The following is a 16,635-nucleotide window of genomic DNA, read 5'->3' on the forward strand; positions in this document are numbered from 1 at the left end:
TCGGGCTCACCCTGATCGTCCTGGTGGCGTGGTTGAGGGTTCGGTGACCCCTCCTCAAGGGGGAGGTACTGTTGTGAGTTCATTTTCCCATTCACTACTGAGGCCCGAGGAACTCCCTCTTCTGGTGAAGAAAGGTAGTGAGCCTGATTGTCAAACACCTGGGGCTGATGATGATGACTGGCTGAGTGGAGTTAATGACTGGATATAAGGCTGCCGATGCCCTTCTGGCCTGCGGGTGATTTCTCTGTGGACTTCTAGGAAACCAGTCTGATTCCTGCTCATCTAAAGCTAAGATTTCTGCTTTGCCTTTTTGCATTAGTGTTTTGTTTTCCTTGCTTTTCTGGATTCTGCCATTCCCTGCTGGGGTGAGCTGAATCTCCTTTTGCCTGTTGCTCTGTCTTCAGAATATTCCTGAGTACTGACATAGCTTTTTTGAAGCCTAGCATCTTCAGGGCCTTTTTTACTGTCAGTTTGTTGGCTCTTATTTTCATAGGGTTTTTTTACGGATTGCAGACAGCAGCCTTCCTGTCCTTTCCTATCTAAGCTAGCGTGGGCCCCATCTTTGCTCAGTCTATCTTTCTGTCTGTGTTTTGTTCTTTCTTCTTGCTTCACCGTCATTATATGTGGGGGGCTGCCTTTTGCTTTGGGGTCTGCTCTGGGGCAGTTTAGATTTCCCTTTCTGTCTTTAGGCTATGTAGTCCTCCGGCTGTGATCGAGGGGCCTAGGGCATCGTAGGAGCCCCCCACGGCTACTGCTAGTTGTGTTGATAGGTTCAGGGGTCTGCAATCCGATAGCTGCCAACTTCTCTGGTTTTCTGGACTTAGCTAGCATTTCTATTTTTGCCTCCTACGGTGACTGAATCATAACAGTCGTCGCTCTGGTGATTTGTTGCAACTCCGGAGCCTCTGTTATTTTCATCACCATCGGGCTGTGTTTGCCATAAACCTGAGGATCAGGTGACTGAGGGGAGAATCCTAGTGGGTTGAGGCATCCTCAATGTATGTCATTTCTGGTGTAGTCTTGGATCTAGGGTCCAGAGGCCCATCATTAAAAGGGGGGTACTGTCATGACTGCTTTAATTTAAACATGGTTTCTACTTTTGGACAGAAAGGGTTAATGTCAGTTTCCTTGCTGGCAGCTTTCTGGCAACTTCTTTATAAAGGTAGCCACAGTAATCAATTAATACTCACAGCACCTAAAAAAAGCATTTTAGTTTTGCAAGCAGAGTCCATTGTAAGCCAGGAATGATTCAGAGGAAATGTAGTATTACATGACAGGCATTTACATGAATGGCCATTCTTTTACTAAAAAGAACCACCAGAAGAATAGTGACATACATAGTTACATTGGCTGAAAGCTGTCGGCGTCACCTTTCCTCCACACATAATCAGAGTTGCTTGAATTCAGTGCCTCTCTGTCCTGTTTCACCCAAGGGAACCTGATTGGGTGACCCTTCTGTATCATGCCCCTATAGCTAAATTAGGCATATGAGCAGATATTGTGTCCATGAAGGAAACCCTTCACAATATGATGATGAATCAGAAATTATATTTATCTGATAATATTATGTGAGCAGCAGAGGAAAGCAAATAATCACTATGAGGATTAGAAAGAACAGTATAGCTAAATACGATAAAGGGTACTCCCACCAGCTGCAAAGTTACCATTTGGAAAAAATAGCTTATAACTCAAAGTAAGGAAATGTTTTCACATTACCCTTTCATGTATTCTGAACATTGGTCATGTTTACAATGTCATGGAGATTGATTCCAAGAGAGTGATATTCCTTAATGTGTGCTCAGTCATAAGAGCATCCATGGATGCCCTGTGTGGGAAGATATGCTGTAAATTAGTAATAATGACACTTAGTGTAGTAAAATTTATGTAAAGAGCCAGAATATTATCTACAATGGACACAAGAAACACTCCTTAAGTGCAAGCATTTATTTAATAAGCACAGGCAAAGTTTGTTTCTTCAGTTTAAGTTTTCCGGCGAGTGATGTGGTCATAGATAACAGCTTGGATATAAAGATCGGTCTGGATAGGCGTCCGGGATGAATTGTCTCCTGGTGAGGCCTAAAATTGATAAAACATAAGTCAGCTTTCAATGTCACATGTATTTATATTATTAGGCTATTTGACAACAGTAATGTCCATGCAATATTGCAGCTAGTACAATTATTCCTACAAAAACAATAGTACATTTTATTCTTACTAGCACAATGCACATGAATATAATAAAAGAGGAGGCCTTGACGAAGGATGAGCGAACACAAAAAAGGCTTTGGCCTGACGGAGTGCTATTCTTCCTGTTTAACTGCCAAACATTGGAATAAAGCATATTAAAGACACGTTTTGTGAGTGCCGAAAGGGCTGTTCTCTTACTTCAATGTACTGAAAGCCCCCTGAAGAAATGTGGACGAAACACGGCACGAACTCCACACACTGAAGTAAGTAACATTGCGTGGAGTCTTCTTTATAATTTAAGCTGTGGCGTCTTATGCAGAATGTTGTGGAACTATAGAGCTACTCTATTGATTGGTCTATTGCACAGGCTTCACTTTGCTTATGGACGCTATTTGTGTAGTATCATATTATTGTTCCCTCTTGCACTTTAATTAATTTTGTATATTTGCCCTATATTAGCAAGTTTCACTCTACCTACTCCATAGTGTGTTTAAAGGTGTCAGTAGCATCTCGTGTCCCTCAATTCTTGAGGTTACTATAGATTTGTATTATAATTATGTGATTTTTTTTTATGGCAATAAATTTTGTTCAATTAATTCTAAGACAACTTTTGGGATTTTGTGTTTATTCTATCCACTTCCTCTTAATGTGGAGTTTTAGAGGAACAGACGAATTTTCTTTTTATTGAATTGACACGAATTATTTTTGGGATGACCTTGCTTGAGATAAATGTACTGATAGCATTGTATTTTTATTGCACATGAACCTGGGATTGTTGTACTTTCTTAAATTTGAGTCAAAATATTAAAAGACAAGAATTAGTTAAAAAAAGATTGATCGCTTCCTTTTTTTTTCGTTTCTACTCTTTTTTTACTTAGTTTTAGCAGCTGTTTGTTGCACCAAATTCATCAAACTGATGCACTCGATTCAAGATATTTGTGCAAAACCCAAAATTGTCTTTATAAGTCTTTAACATTTTTGAGAATGTTTAGAAGGAAAACCTACAAGATATCACAAAAATGAGCAAAAATGACGGGCATTCATAAAATCACTTTGGGGGGAAGCTAGCATAAAGATGAGTAACATTTTGTTACCGTTTAAAAAAGTCGTATTTCATAAACTTATCTAATACAAGCCCACATTGATGTAATAATCTGAAAATTAACTAAACAATAAAAGGCAACTTGAAAAAAGGCAAATTGTATGATGAATTTGTCCCAAATCAAAAAGTCGCTAACCTTGAGGTAGTCACATACAAAAAAAATGGTGGAAAGGCAATGCTGAATAAGGACCATAATGTTTATCTAGCGGATTAATGAGCACTATAATCAGGGGTATAATTATAATGGTTACAAGAGACACAGTGGCACCGGAGCCCTGGATCCTAGAGTCACAAATAGTGATTGGCGAACACCTGGATGTTCAGGACCGGCGGGTTTGGACAAACAATCAAAAAAAGTTTGGTTCGGGCGCCAGCATGGAAAACACTGGTCCTCATCGTCAGTAAAATTATTACCGCTGGTCAGAAAGCTGTGTAAGCCAGCAGCTTTTGACCGGACATAAAAAGTTTACCTACAGTCACAGGCGTCGACTGTTGGGAGTACTACTCCCCTCAGCCTCTGCCTACTGTCGCTGATAACAGTAAGAGTAGGTGGCAGTTAATGGGAGTATTCATAAGCCAGTGCCTGCGCTATAAATAAATTAATTTTTTTTAAATGGCATGGTTCCCTCTCTTTTTGATAACCAGTATAGCAAAAATGACAGCTGTGGGCTGCAACCCTCAGCTGTCAGCTTTATTTTTTCTCATTATCAAGAATAGAGGGTTTTTCATGCAGCTTTTTTTAATATTTAAATAATTTTAAAAAATGGGGTAGTGTCCCCCCTCATTTTTGACAGCGAGCCAAACTAAAGCAGGCAGCTGGGGGCTGGTAATCTCAGGCTGGTGATTAGCCATGGATATTGGACCTCCCCAGCTTAAAAATAGCAACCCACAGCCGCCTCAAGAGAGAAGTCTATAAGATACTTTAGGTGAGTATTATTGTTTATTATTTTATTTTTTATTTTTTTTACAGGGGATGAGAGCTTCAATTTAATGGGCGAAAAGTGAGTATAAGTTTGTTTTTTATTTTTAAATTAAAAAGTAAAATGATGTGTTTTTTGATTCAGTACAGGACTTTATTGTGGCTGTGTGTTTACTTACAATATGGCTATGGGGTTAGTGTGATGAAGGAGCAGCCGTCATCTTGGATATGGGGCCTAATGCTTGCCTCATGTCTGAGCTTGGCCTGTCCATTTTGGTCTGAGTTCACAAGAATTACAGGGAGATGTGATGAAGGAGTTAACTGCTCCTACCCCCCCAGGGCCTGTATGCATATTGAAGAAAGCAGGATTTAGTGCCCAATGTTGATTAGCAAGGCTTTTTAGTATGATAATGAGATAAGGCCCAAAACAGAACTTCAAAGCATAAGTAGGAGCCACATCAGCATGGGGCAGGGAGGCGCCTGGGGGCCTCAATTAGAATATACCTGTCAGCTAGACACAGGAATACACATCCATTGTCTCTCCCAACCTCTCCGGCTCCATCCTTGGATCATGGATTATGAGCACATCTTTCAAGTTATGGACTTATGAAAAATATCCGAGTGACCCTGAGGAAATTGCGCATCTGGCAGTGCGACTCCTGAGGCGGTGAGGGTTCTGGGGCCTGATATACATAGATTGGCCCCCACAGGGACCCAATGGGGTCATGTTTGCTCTCCACACGACAGGCAAAACAAACCGCATTCACTGGTACCTCTCATGTCCTGATCCGATCATGCTTTTGAGTTACCCCCTTTCTTAGATATTGGGAATAAGTTCTGCAGGGAGCTAAAGGGTGGAGATTATTAGCCCACCCTCTGACACAGGGGGAGGAACCTAGCGTGCTTAACTAGCAGCACATGGCAGAGAGTCTCACACACTCACAGAAGAACCAGACGATGATAATCAAAGAAGGAACTGGGGAGAGATCTGCCAAGGAGAGCAGCGGCCCATGCTTTGGGGTCTGTCCAGCAACTAAGATTCTTGTAGCTGTGGACTGCAGAGCTCCCAGCACCCACATGCAACCTACAATCTGGTAAATTGACCTCCAGCTTAATATCTCTAAGTCTTGTACCCTTATTGTTATATTTTACTCTGACTGCAAATCCATTGTAATTCCATTGTATAGCTTACTGTATATTTCTGTAATTATCTAGTTCGCCCTTAAGGCAATTAAACTATAAAATTAATCTTGGGCTGATGCTTTTACTCTGATTATGAAACTTAGAATACCCAGCGGGTAACAGGACATCCTCCCCGGCGGCCATTTGCTCTAGGTGCAGCTCCCTTACTGACCTGAGAGACAAAGGGGGCGCCGGAGAGCTGTGCCTGTGTAGTTACGTCACATTGGTGACGTGGGAGGAACGGGTCCTGTTTCCCCCACATTGGTGGCAGCGGTGAGATCAGAGTAATAGTGTGCGTGGGACCCCTACTCCCAGACACTAGAGACTACCAGCGGTAACTTTCACTGCTGGGGTCTTAAGGTCAGCCCAGCACTAGACGGTCAGAGTGCAAATATAATAAGTTGTGTGCGAGGTCAGGGTTGCAGCTGTGTCAGTAACCAGAGGTTCCCAAGATAGCGAAAGGCACCAGGAGTAAGGCAAAGGGGGAGGCCAATGCTATGGTCTATGAGGTGGTGGAGGACAATACCATGGAAGGCAAGGGGGAGCTCAGCCAGGGCTCTCCAAGGAGCCAGACCCCTGTGCTCAGTCTCGCAGTGGACTGTCCACCACCTGTCCGCCCCAGCCTGTCCAGATCGGAGGCCCTTTTCCAAGCGGCTATGGCACAGCTCGAGGCTGGTAACGACGCCGCCCATGACAGACTCCTGGTGGCGGCAGAGAAAGCAGCATAGCGTGAGCAAGCGGCGGCAGAGAAAGCAGCAGAGCAAAAGCAAGCAGCGGCAGAGCGTGAGCATGCTGAATGTGTGCTGCAGGCTGCAGAACGCCGTGAAGCTGCAGAACACCGGCACCGACTGGAGATGGCTCAGCACGGGCTCCCGCTGGACGCTCCAGCCCCACCGTGGACCAAGGCTTCCAAGGTCCAGGCGAAGGACTTCCCCCTGCTTGAAAAGGATGGAGACCTGGATTCCTTTCTGCTGGCCTTTGAGAGAACCTGCCTCCAACACCTTCTGGCTCTGGATCAGTGGACAAGGTAACTGACCCCCCATTTGAGGGGTAAGTCCCTGGAAGTTTTGGGGGACTTACCTGCTGGGGAGGAGCAGGACTACAACAGCATCAAGCGGGCCCTGATCCAGCACTACAAACTCACCCCGGAGTCGTACCGCAGGAAGTTCCGGAGCCTGCAGCGGGGCTCAAAGGACACCTGGACCGACCACATGTGGGCACTCCTGAGATCTGCGGAGCACTGGACCTCGGGTCTAGAGCTCACCACCCGCCAGGAGGTCCAGGAACTGTTTGTCACGGAGCAGTTCTTGTGGAACTGCCCAGAGGACCTCCAGCAGTTCCTCCGTGACCGGAAACCAAAGGGGGCTTCTGCTACAGCCTGCTACACCCTGGCAGATGACTATGCCAAAGAAGCCTGCCAGCAGCACCTGGAGAGGGGGTAAGCCCAATCTTGCCCCTGTCCCCCCAGCCCACAGAGTGCAAGGGGTGTACCCCCTGCTGCCCTCTCCAGGTCAGGAGCAGAACCCAGACGTTGTCATCATTGCAACCAGCCGGGACACTTTAAGGCTGCATTTCCCCAGCGCCAGAAGGCCCCATCCCTGTCCCAGAAACCATCCACTGTATTGTGTGTGGGAGGTCCCTGGACAATTACCAACCCGTCACCATCGGCAGCTCAGCGGTCATGGGACTGCGGGACAGCGGCGCTGAACGAACTCTTGTACATCCTGAGGTGGTGTCCCCTCAAGACTTGGTGCCTGGGAAAACCCTTTCCATTTCCGGAATTGGAGGTGTTGAACCGGCGCTGCCCGTCACCAAGGTGTTTTTGGACTGGGGCGCCGGGGGGGAATGCGGGAGGAAGGAGTAACGCCAAATATTCCTGCAAATGTGTTGCTTGGGACCGATTTGAGGCAGCTAGTGTCTCAGTATGTGGCCACTGAAACCCAAGTCCGGCTCCCCAAGAATGTCATGACTCTAGTGTGACTGCTAATGTTAATGTGTTGAATGTGTCTCCAACAGTGGAGGTGGGAGTAATGCCTAATATTCCTGCCAATGTGTTGATTGGGACCGATTTGGGGCGGCTAGTGTCACAGTATGTGGCCATTGAACCCCCAAGTCCGGCTCCCCAAGAATGTCATGACTCTACTGGGAATGCTAATTATTAATGTGTTGAATGTGCCTCCAACAGTGGAGGAGGGAGTGAAACCTGATGGTAAGCCATGCACTGACACTACACACACATGGCTCACAGTGAGGACAGGTGAGAAGACTGCAGGGTAGAGATCAGAGGTGGAGGGAGGGGCTGCTATGGGCAGTGTAGGGCCCCTAAGTGAATCCAGCCTGCTGAGTCTAGGGCCTCTGCAGAAAGAGGAATAGGCCATGGGGGGAGGGGGTGTCCCGGGAGAGGATCCACCAGGTAAGACCCCAAGGTAGGAGTTCCCCACATCTGGGATGTCAGGAGGCCAGGGAAGTCTGCCTCACCCGGCAACTTGGTTGGGGGCCGAGGGAAAGCAGGCGCTACCTGTGGTCTCAGTGGTCGTGGCCGCCGTTACCAGGAGTAGGAGCGCCGGAGCCCTGACAGTTTCCCCCTCTCCGACCAAGTGGCTGCCGAGTCAGACAGCGGCCAGGAGACAGATCCCGGGGAGCTGACAGAGGATGTGGCAGTTTCATCAATTCTTGCCACATCGAGTCAGGGATTTCAGGCAGCATTGGAAGCTGATGCTAGCCTGAAAGCTCTCAAGGAGCAGGCGGCACAGCCTCCCCTGGAGTCCGACCGCGAGCGAATGGTCTGGGACCAGGGACGACTGTACCGGGTAACTGTCCAGCAGAGTTCACCGGAGGCGTTTCCCAGGGACCGACAGTTAGTGGTACCCTATCCGTTCAGGGCAGAATTGTTGCGGATCGCACACGAAGTTCCCATGGCCGGACACCTAGGGATCGCTAAAACCAGGCCCAGGCTAGCTTAGCATTTCTACTGGCCAGGAATGAGGACCAAGGTGATTGCCTACTGCCGTTCGTGTGACACCTGTCAGAGGGTGGGGAAGGCGGGGCGGCGCCCCAAAGCCCCACTGGTAACTCTGCCCATCATCAAAGAGCCTTTCTCGAGGGTGGCTGTGGATTTCATTGGACCTCTGTCCACTCCCAGCCGCTCTGGGAAATGCTTCATACTAACGGTAGTGGACTATGCCACCCGGTACCCGGAGGCGGTAGCTTTGTCGTCCATTCGGGCTGACAAAGTGGCCACTGCCTTACTGGAGATTTTCTCCAGAGTGGGGTTTCCCCAGGAAATGCTCACCGACAGAGGGACCCAGTTCATGTCGCAGCTGATGGAGTCTCTCTATAAGCAGGTACAGGTGCAACATCTGGTAGCCAGCCCGTACCACCCACAGACCAATGGCCTGTGTGAGCGGTACAATAGCACCTTAAAGTAGATGCTGACGATGTTGGTCGACTACCACGGGAGAGACTGGGAGCGGTTTCTCCCACACCTGCTGTTTGCCTACCGGGAGGTCCCACAGGCCTCAACGGGGTTCTCCCCCTTTGAGCTCCTGTACGGGCGATGTGTACGGGGGCCCCTTGCTCTGGTGAAGGAAGCATGGGAAGGGGATTTGGCCATCCCTGGTGTGTCGGTCATTGAATATGTCGTGCGCTTCCGGGACAGAATGATGGCCTTGACACGGCTGGTGCATGACAATATGGCCCAAGCCCAGGCTGACCAGAAGCGGTGGTACGACCAGAATGCTTGTGAGCGGACCTACCAGGTGGGTGAAAAGGTGTGTGTACTGGTCCCCGTACCTCAAAACAAGCTTCAGGCGGCCTGGGAGGGTCCATACCTCGTGCATCAGCGGCTCAACGCTGTCACCTATCTGGTAACCCTGGACCACGCCCGTGGAAGGAGGAAGGCCTTCCACGTGAACATGATGAAGGCCCATCAAGAGCAGGAGGCTTGTGCCCACCCAGTGTGCAACCTTTCTGAGGAAGGAGAGGTAGAAACCCTCCTGGATCTGCTCACCCAAGCCAAGGCGGGTGGATCCATCGAGGATGTGGGGGTTGGCCACCAGCTCTCGGAGGACCATCGCTCCCAGCTGGGAGTCACCCTACACCCCTTTCGGGAGCTGTTCAGCAGCATGCCCGGAAGGACTGAGACAGCCATCCATGATGTGGACACTGGCAATCACCCCCCGATCCGGCGTTCAGCATATCGGGTCTCTCTTGAGGTGCAGCAGCACATGCGCCAAGAGATAGACGAGATGCTGAGGCTGGGGGTGATCCAAGTGTCCAACAGCGCATGGGCTTCACCTGTAGTGCTTCCCCTCGGCCCCCAACCAAGTTGCCGGGCTCAACGCTGTGACGGTCACCGATGTGTACCCAATACCATGCATCGATGACCTGCTCGATCAGCTGGCCGGGGCCAGGCACCTGACCATCATGGATCTGAGCGGGGGTATTGGCAGATTCCCCTGACCCCTGGGGCACCGGAACCCTCTGCCTTTATCACCCCATTCGGACTGTACGTGTCCACGGTGATGCCATTCAACATGAAGAATGCCCCTGCCACTTTTCAGAGGATGGTCAACACGCTGCTCGAGGGACTGGAAGGGTATGCGATGGCGTACCTAGATGACATCGCCATCTTAAGTCCCACCTGGGAGGATCACCTAGAGCACCTGGCGCAGGTGCTCAGGCAGATCCAGCGAGCAGGCTTGACCATTAAGCTGGAAAAATGCCAGCTGGGTATGAGTGAGGTCCACTACCTGGGACACCGGGTAGGTGGGGGAGTCAACTTTAATCCATGTCAACTGGCTGCAAGTGTGATTTAGTTATTGCCAACACCTGTTAGGTGCCACAGATAAGTTGCAGGTGCTGTTAATTACACAAATTAGAGAAGCATCACATGATTTTTCGAACAGTGCCAATACTTTTGTCCACCCTCTTTTTTATGTTTGGTGTGGAATTATATCCAATTTGGCTTTAGGACAATTCTTTGGTTCCATGACAATTGTGTACAAGATAATTGTGTACGGACAATTGTGTACAGAAAATTGTGTACAGGCCAATTGTGTCCAAGGACAATTGTGTACAAGGCTAATCAATTGTGTACAGGGCAATTGTGTACAAGGACAATTGTGTACAAGGACAATTGTGTACAGACAATTGTGTACAGGGCAATTGTGTACAAGGACAATTGTGTACAGGGCAATTGTGTACAAGGACAATTGTGTACAGACAATTGTGTACAGGGCAATTGTGTACAAGGACAATTGTGTACAAGGACAATTGTGTACGGACGATTATTTACAGACAAGTATAGGGAAAACAAAAAATTAAACGTCCAAAAAAAGAAAATACTATATTCATCATTGATTTTAACGTAAGATTGCTTATTGAATAACAGTTTCAAAGCTTCTTCTATTCTTATTCTACAAATATTGCTGGTCTTGTCTATCGTGCCTGCATGTTGCTGATCGCTCGTAGATACCGCAGCTTGTCTCCTTGATTGTGATAATCAGCCACTTTCACACGCAGTCGTTCAGCTAGCTGGACATACTTGCTTCGTGGATGCTCAACATTCAGTACCTCAGCATTCTGGGCTGTAAGTCTATGAATTGCCATGTCACTAATGAGTCCGTTGAACAGTTTCCACACGGTAGGATGAGCACAAAGAAAGAGTGCTTGTAAGGCGTTATGAAACCCCTCGCAGCAATTCGTGGTCTTGGGGGCAGAGGCCAAAGCGTCAGCATAATGATTCCAGACCTCTGGAGTAAACCTTGCGTTTCGAAAGCGTCCACCTACTCCTGGCCCCCTAACGTAGGTATGCTCAAAGTAGGAGAGGAGCTGATTGGTAGCATCATCATCAGGGAAGATTTGGGCTAGTTCGTCATACCTTGCACTTACTTCGGCTGGTGGGACAAACGCCAAGGAGGCCAAAGATTTTACCTTGAGATTGAACTCTCCATCCTCAGCCTCAAATTCAGCCTTTAGGCCCAGCTCATTGACCTTTCGAATAATGGACTGGCTCAGATGAAAGAAGCAGCCAGAAATCGCTGCAGCTGGAAACTCATCTTGGAAAGCTGACATTGCTGCCATCTCAAAGTCAAGAAGAATTTTCTGGGGATTTGCACCTGGCATCAACCCTTTGAGCGCCGTGATCATTCGACGATAGGTTGGACCAGTCTTGTTTGGCAGCAGGCAGTAGATCAGGGGAGGATAGGAGTTGCCGACTTTTGCATGGAGAGAATACAGCTGAAAGAACATGGTTGGCACCACCTTGAACGTTCCATCGCCAAACCATGTGTCTCCTCTTTCGAAATAAGGCAACAGTTCATTGCTACCAATGACAAGAATCCTTTGGGGGTCATCTCTTGCAGAGTCATATAAAATGATGTCGCTGTATTCCTGGGGGATAGCAAAATTGATGCTTTGAGGAGGAGCCAGCATGGTGTTTGCTCGCTGCCTGACCCGACGTGTATTTCGCTCAACGTCACTTCGCTTGGGCATTCGAGACAACACGTCATCAGACCTGTCTCGAAGAACCTGTCCAACAATGCTTCTAGTAGATGCTTGAGAGCTGATTGCTTCTTGCCTCAGAGCAGCCATTGTAGCTCTGGCTTCAGCTTGAACTGGATCTGCAGAGTGACTGTGCTCAGTCGGCTGTTTAACAATCGCGGCTCCAGATGTGTGCATGCGTGCGGGACACTTGAATTTGTTGACTTGCCTGCACCGCCATTCTTTGATGCTGTCATCACGTGTCCTGTGCAGGATATACTCGTGTCCCCCAAGCCTAAGGACATCTTTGTCTTTTTCAGACTTGCTCATAGTAAAAGTCATGGTGAAAGTTGCAAGGGGTGAGTAATGAAACCGAAAGTAAGCGTCAGTGTGAAAGTGGCCTGTACAATTATCTTTGTCTTTTTCAGACTTGCTCATAGTAAAAGTCATGGTGAAAGTTGCAAGGGGTGAGTAATGAAAGTGAAAGTAAGCGTCATTGTGAAAGTGGCCTGTACAAGTGGCCTGTACACAACAAGTAAAAGTCATGGTGAAAGTTGCAAGGGGTCAGTACTGAAACCGAAAGTAAGCGTCAGTGTGAAAGTGGCCTGTACAAGTGGCCTGTACACAAATAATTGCCTTGTACACAATTGTCCGTACACAATTGCCTCTTGTACACGGTTCCATGACCTTGTACACAATTGCCCGTACACAATTGCCTTGTACACAATTGTCCGTACACAATTGCCCGTACACAATTGCCTTGTACACAATTGTCCGTACACAATTGCCTCTTGTACACGGTTCCATGACCTTGTACACAATTGCCCGTACACAATTGCCTTGTACACAATTGCCTTGTACACAATTGTCCGTACACAATTGCCCGGACACAATTGCCTTGTACACAATTGCCTTGTACACAATTGTCCGTACACAATTGCCTTGTACACAATTGTCCGTACACAATTGCCCATACACAATTGCCTTGTACACAATTGCCTTGTACACAATTGTCATTGTACACAATTGGCTTGTACACAATTGTCATTGTACACAATTGTCTGTACACAATAGTCCGTACACAATTATCTTGTACACAATTGTCCTGTCACCCAATTCTTTTTGTGTTTTTTCATTTAATACAAATTAAATGAAGATAATAATACCATAGAAGATAATAATACCAAAGAATTTGTGTTTCCAATCATTTTCAGGAAGAAACTGAGTATTATCTGACAGCATTGCAGCATTTTGGCCACAACTGTATTACACAGTTTCTTATATTTGTTTCTACTGTTGGGTATATAACGTTTGTTGAAAAGAAAGAGACCATTTCAGCAACAGAGGGACATTAACGACGGGAGAAATCTGCAACATGTCCAGTATGGAAATGGACATCCATGAACAATCACTGGGGGATTTAGTTGCCTGCAATTTGTAGGTAAAGTTTCTGAGCAATCACTAAGTGCTAGTTGGAAACTTTGAATGCTAGCAGCACCAAAGACCGGATCTTCGTTAGATAATCCTTTTGCTTTATATAGCTCTAAAACAGAAGAAATGTTTATCGACAGTTAGAGTGATCAATGAGTGGAACAGGCTGCCACGAGAAGTGGTGAGTTCTCCTTCAATGGAAGTCTTCAAATAGAGGCTGGACAGACATCTGACTGGGATGATTTAGCGAATCCTGCTTTGAGCAGGGGGTTGGACCAGATGGCCCAGGAGGTCCCTTCCAACTCTACGATTCTATGATTCGATGAAAGTCTACATTTAGATGAATTTTTGCCTTTTCCATAAATATGTATACAATGGAAACAGTTGGGGAGTATTTTCATAGCAAACTTGAGAGTGAGTGTTGTATTAGAAGTAACACTGATGAATGTAATAGAAGCCGCATTAGATGCCCTTCAATAACATGATGAATCTTAAATCCTCAGCTGTACTAATGGCGGCCCGCGTACAGTTACAGCCTGTTTGTAAACAATCTGTATATACCAAATCCATTAGAGGCTCTCAGCTGGAAAATAAAAAAAAGCAAAGCACCAGATGCAGTGGACATAATTAATGTCACTCATTTTGTTAGCGTTCCGAAATCTGCCTCGATTCTTTTTGTATGCTCAGGTTTGCAGCTGGAAAATCAGAATAAACAAATGGGAATCGAGTTTACTTTGACGTATAGAGCGTGCATTTCGCTGCCTAGGAGCTGTAGCCTACAGCAATAATGCTGCTACAATTACCACACTTAAGGAAAAGATAATACATGTATTGTGTTTCTCTTACGTTTATCCCGAAAATAACAAGTCAGATCTTCTAACAGCTTCAATATCCAATGTTTGCACAAGTACAAAGCTCCTTCATATAAATATTGGCACTAGGATTGTAAAGAAGACATCTGAATGTATCCTTGAAGAAGAACCATGCGGAGGAAGCAGCTGCAGATTAGTAAACATGATCCATAATATTTAATAATATCTGCACAGCTTAATCCGCCAGGTTGTAGATGCAAAATACCTAGTATTTTTTTTTAATAATGTAACTCTCTTGTCCCAGTTCACACTATTGTACAACACTTTAACTGTGTTGAAGGCACATCCAAGGAGAGATAAATGGGGGATTATTCATTTCTTCTGCAGGAGCACACCGTTCCTCTGTCTTGCAACTTCATGCTTGTTTGGGGCAGTGTGATCCTGCTTGATTGGCAGTCCAGACCAGCGGCATCATCGCTGGCCTGAACTTTTTGCTCTCTTCTCCTTCTAGATGATAGGATTAGAGGAGTGTAGCACCACTGACGTTGGCCAGATCTAGCCATTCAGCAAGTAGAGTTGAGCTAAATTTTAAAAATTTGGTTCCGATTACGATTGGCAGCGAATATTGTTTTTGCAACACAGCCGTACCTCATTGGAGTCAATGGGTGTAGAAATTACCGAATATGTCAGGAACTGATTATCAAACATAAATTCAGCATGAATAGAGTACCAGGATGGCATGGATATGGCAAATTCAGATTCAGTGACAGATTCCGAACATATTCGCTCAACTTTACCAGCAAACACCAGAGCACTACTTACAAGCTCTATGTCAGGGGTGGGGAATCTTTTTCTGCCACGGGCCATTTGGATATTTATACCATCCTTCGGAGGCCGTACAAACTCCGCCCACAAAGTACATCCTGACTCAGGCACTGGTGTCAGGACGTAATCTTTCATTGTATGATCTTCAGTGTTCAGTAGTGAACACTGCGTGTGTGTGCTAACAGAGCAAGAAGAAATTAATGAGCTGGTTGCAATCAAAATACAGCTCCCTGCCCAAGAATGCGGTCCCTGAGAATCTGCTCAGGGGCCTGATAAAAGGTCATCGAGGGCCGTAAATGGCCCTGGGGCCTGAGGTTCCCCACCCCTGCTCTATGTGAAGGAATGTCAAAGCAATGCCCTCCCTCACTAAGAGAATGACCACTGTTGATAGAAGCTGCAGTGGAGGCCGATCCTAAAGAAGTAAATTAATTTTGCTTACAAGAACTTTGCAATTTGACTATTTATGATGCTGGAGTCCTGAGTTCAAATCCCACCAAGGACAACATCTGCAAGGAGTTTGTATGCTCTCCCGGTGCTTGTGTGGGTTTCCTCCATGTTATCTGGTTTCCTCCCACACTTCAAAAACACAAACACACACTGATAGGGAATCTACAGGGTGGGCCATTTATATGGATACACCTAAATAAAATGGGAATGGTTGGTGATATCAACTTCCTGTTTGTGGCACATTAGTGTATGGGAGCGGCAAAACTTTTCAAGATGGGTGGTAACCATGGCGGTCATTTTGAAGTTGGCCATTTTGGATCCAACTTTATTTTTTTCAATGGGAAGAGGGTCATGTGACACATCAATCTTATTGAGAATTTCACAAGAAAAACAATGGTATGCTTGGTTTTAATTTATCTTTATTCTTTCAGGAGTTATTTACAAGTTTCTCTTTGTTTACAGCCATTGACATGTCGCAGAGGTTAACATGTGAGGAGCGAATAGAAATTATGTTGATGTCTGGTGAACGCAGTACCCGGGTCATTGCAGCAGATTTAAATGCAAGACACACTACACAAGAAAACTGTCACCATTACCATTTTATTTAGGTGTATCCATATAAATGGCCCACCCAAAAAAGTTTGCCTCATCACTGAACATAATGTTCTGTGTAAACTGAGGGTCCTGTTCCATTTTTGTTTTGCCCATTCTGCAAATTCAGCGTGCCGATCTGGGTCACCAACCTTTCTCATTTTATTTAGGTGTATCCATATAAATGGCCCACCCTGTAGATTGTGAGCCCAATTGGAGACAGTGATGATAATGTCTGTAAAGCGCTGTGGAATATGATGGCGCTATATAAGTAACTGCCCTTGTAAGGGGAGAAGCTCCAACAGGGTACAGCAGGACATATGTTTATCCAGATGCCCCCTGGTTATGAAAAGGAGATACAATGAACCACTGAAGGATCCTGATGTTATGCTCCATATGGAAATTGGGTGAGATTGATCCATTAACTTATTCAACACATATATTGGATGATTTGCCACCAATGTTTATGTAGAAAATAATGGCACGCTAGCTTTTTTCTATTTTTTCACTTTCTCACACCATAGAGGGTGGGTGTAAAGTAAAAATACTTTTGTCTATATCTTTATGTGGCTTGACATTGCTCACAGTGTGTCATAGAAATTTTGGCTTTTTTTAACCCCTTCCCGACCAATGACGCCACATAGGCATCATGAAAA

General features: G+C 46.1%; 1 protein-coding gene across 1 annotated transcript in view; it reads right to left on the reverse strand.

The window, feature by feature from the left end:
* Positions 1-1,929: 1,929 nt before the first annotated feature.
* The window catches only part of CFAP299 (cilia and flagella associated protein 299), an 887,436-nt gene continuing 872,730 nt past the window's right edge, over positions 1,930-16,635 (reverse strand). Inside the window, exon 6 of the mRNA XM_073543005.1 lies at positions 1,930-2,076. Coding sequence (XP_073399106.1) covers positions 1,981-2,076 — 96 coding nt within the window. The 3' untranslated portion in view covers positions 1,930-1,980. The remainder of the gene's footprint in view (positions 2,077-16,635) is intronic.

This window comes from Dendrobates tinctorius, unplaced genomic scaffold, assembly GCF_039654945.1.
Source record: "Dendrobates tinctorius isolate UK_male_01 unplaced genomic scaffold, ASM3965494v1 ptg000011l, whole genome shotgun sequence".
Taxonomy (NCBI): domain Eukaryota; kingdom Metazoa; phylum Chordata; class Amphibia; order Anura; family Dendrobatidae; genus Dendrobates; species Dendrobates tinctorius.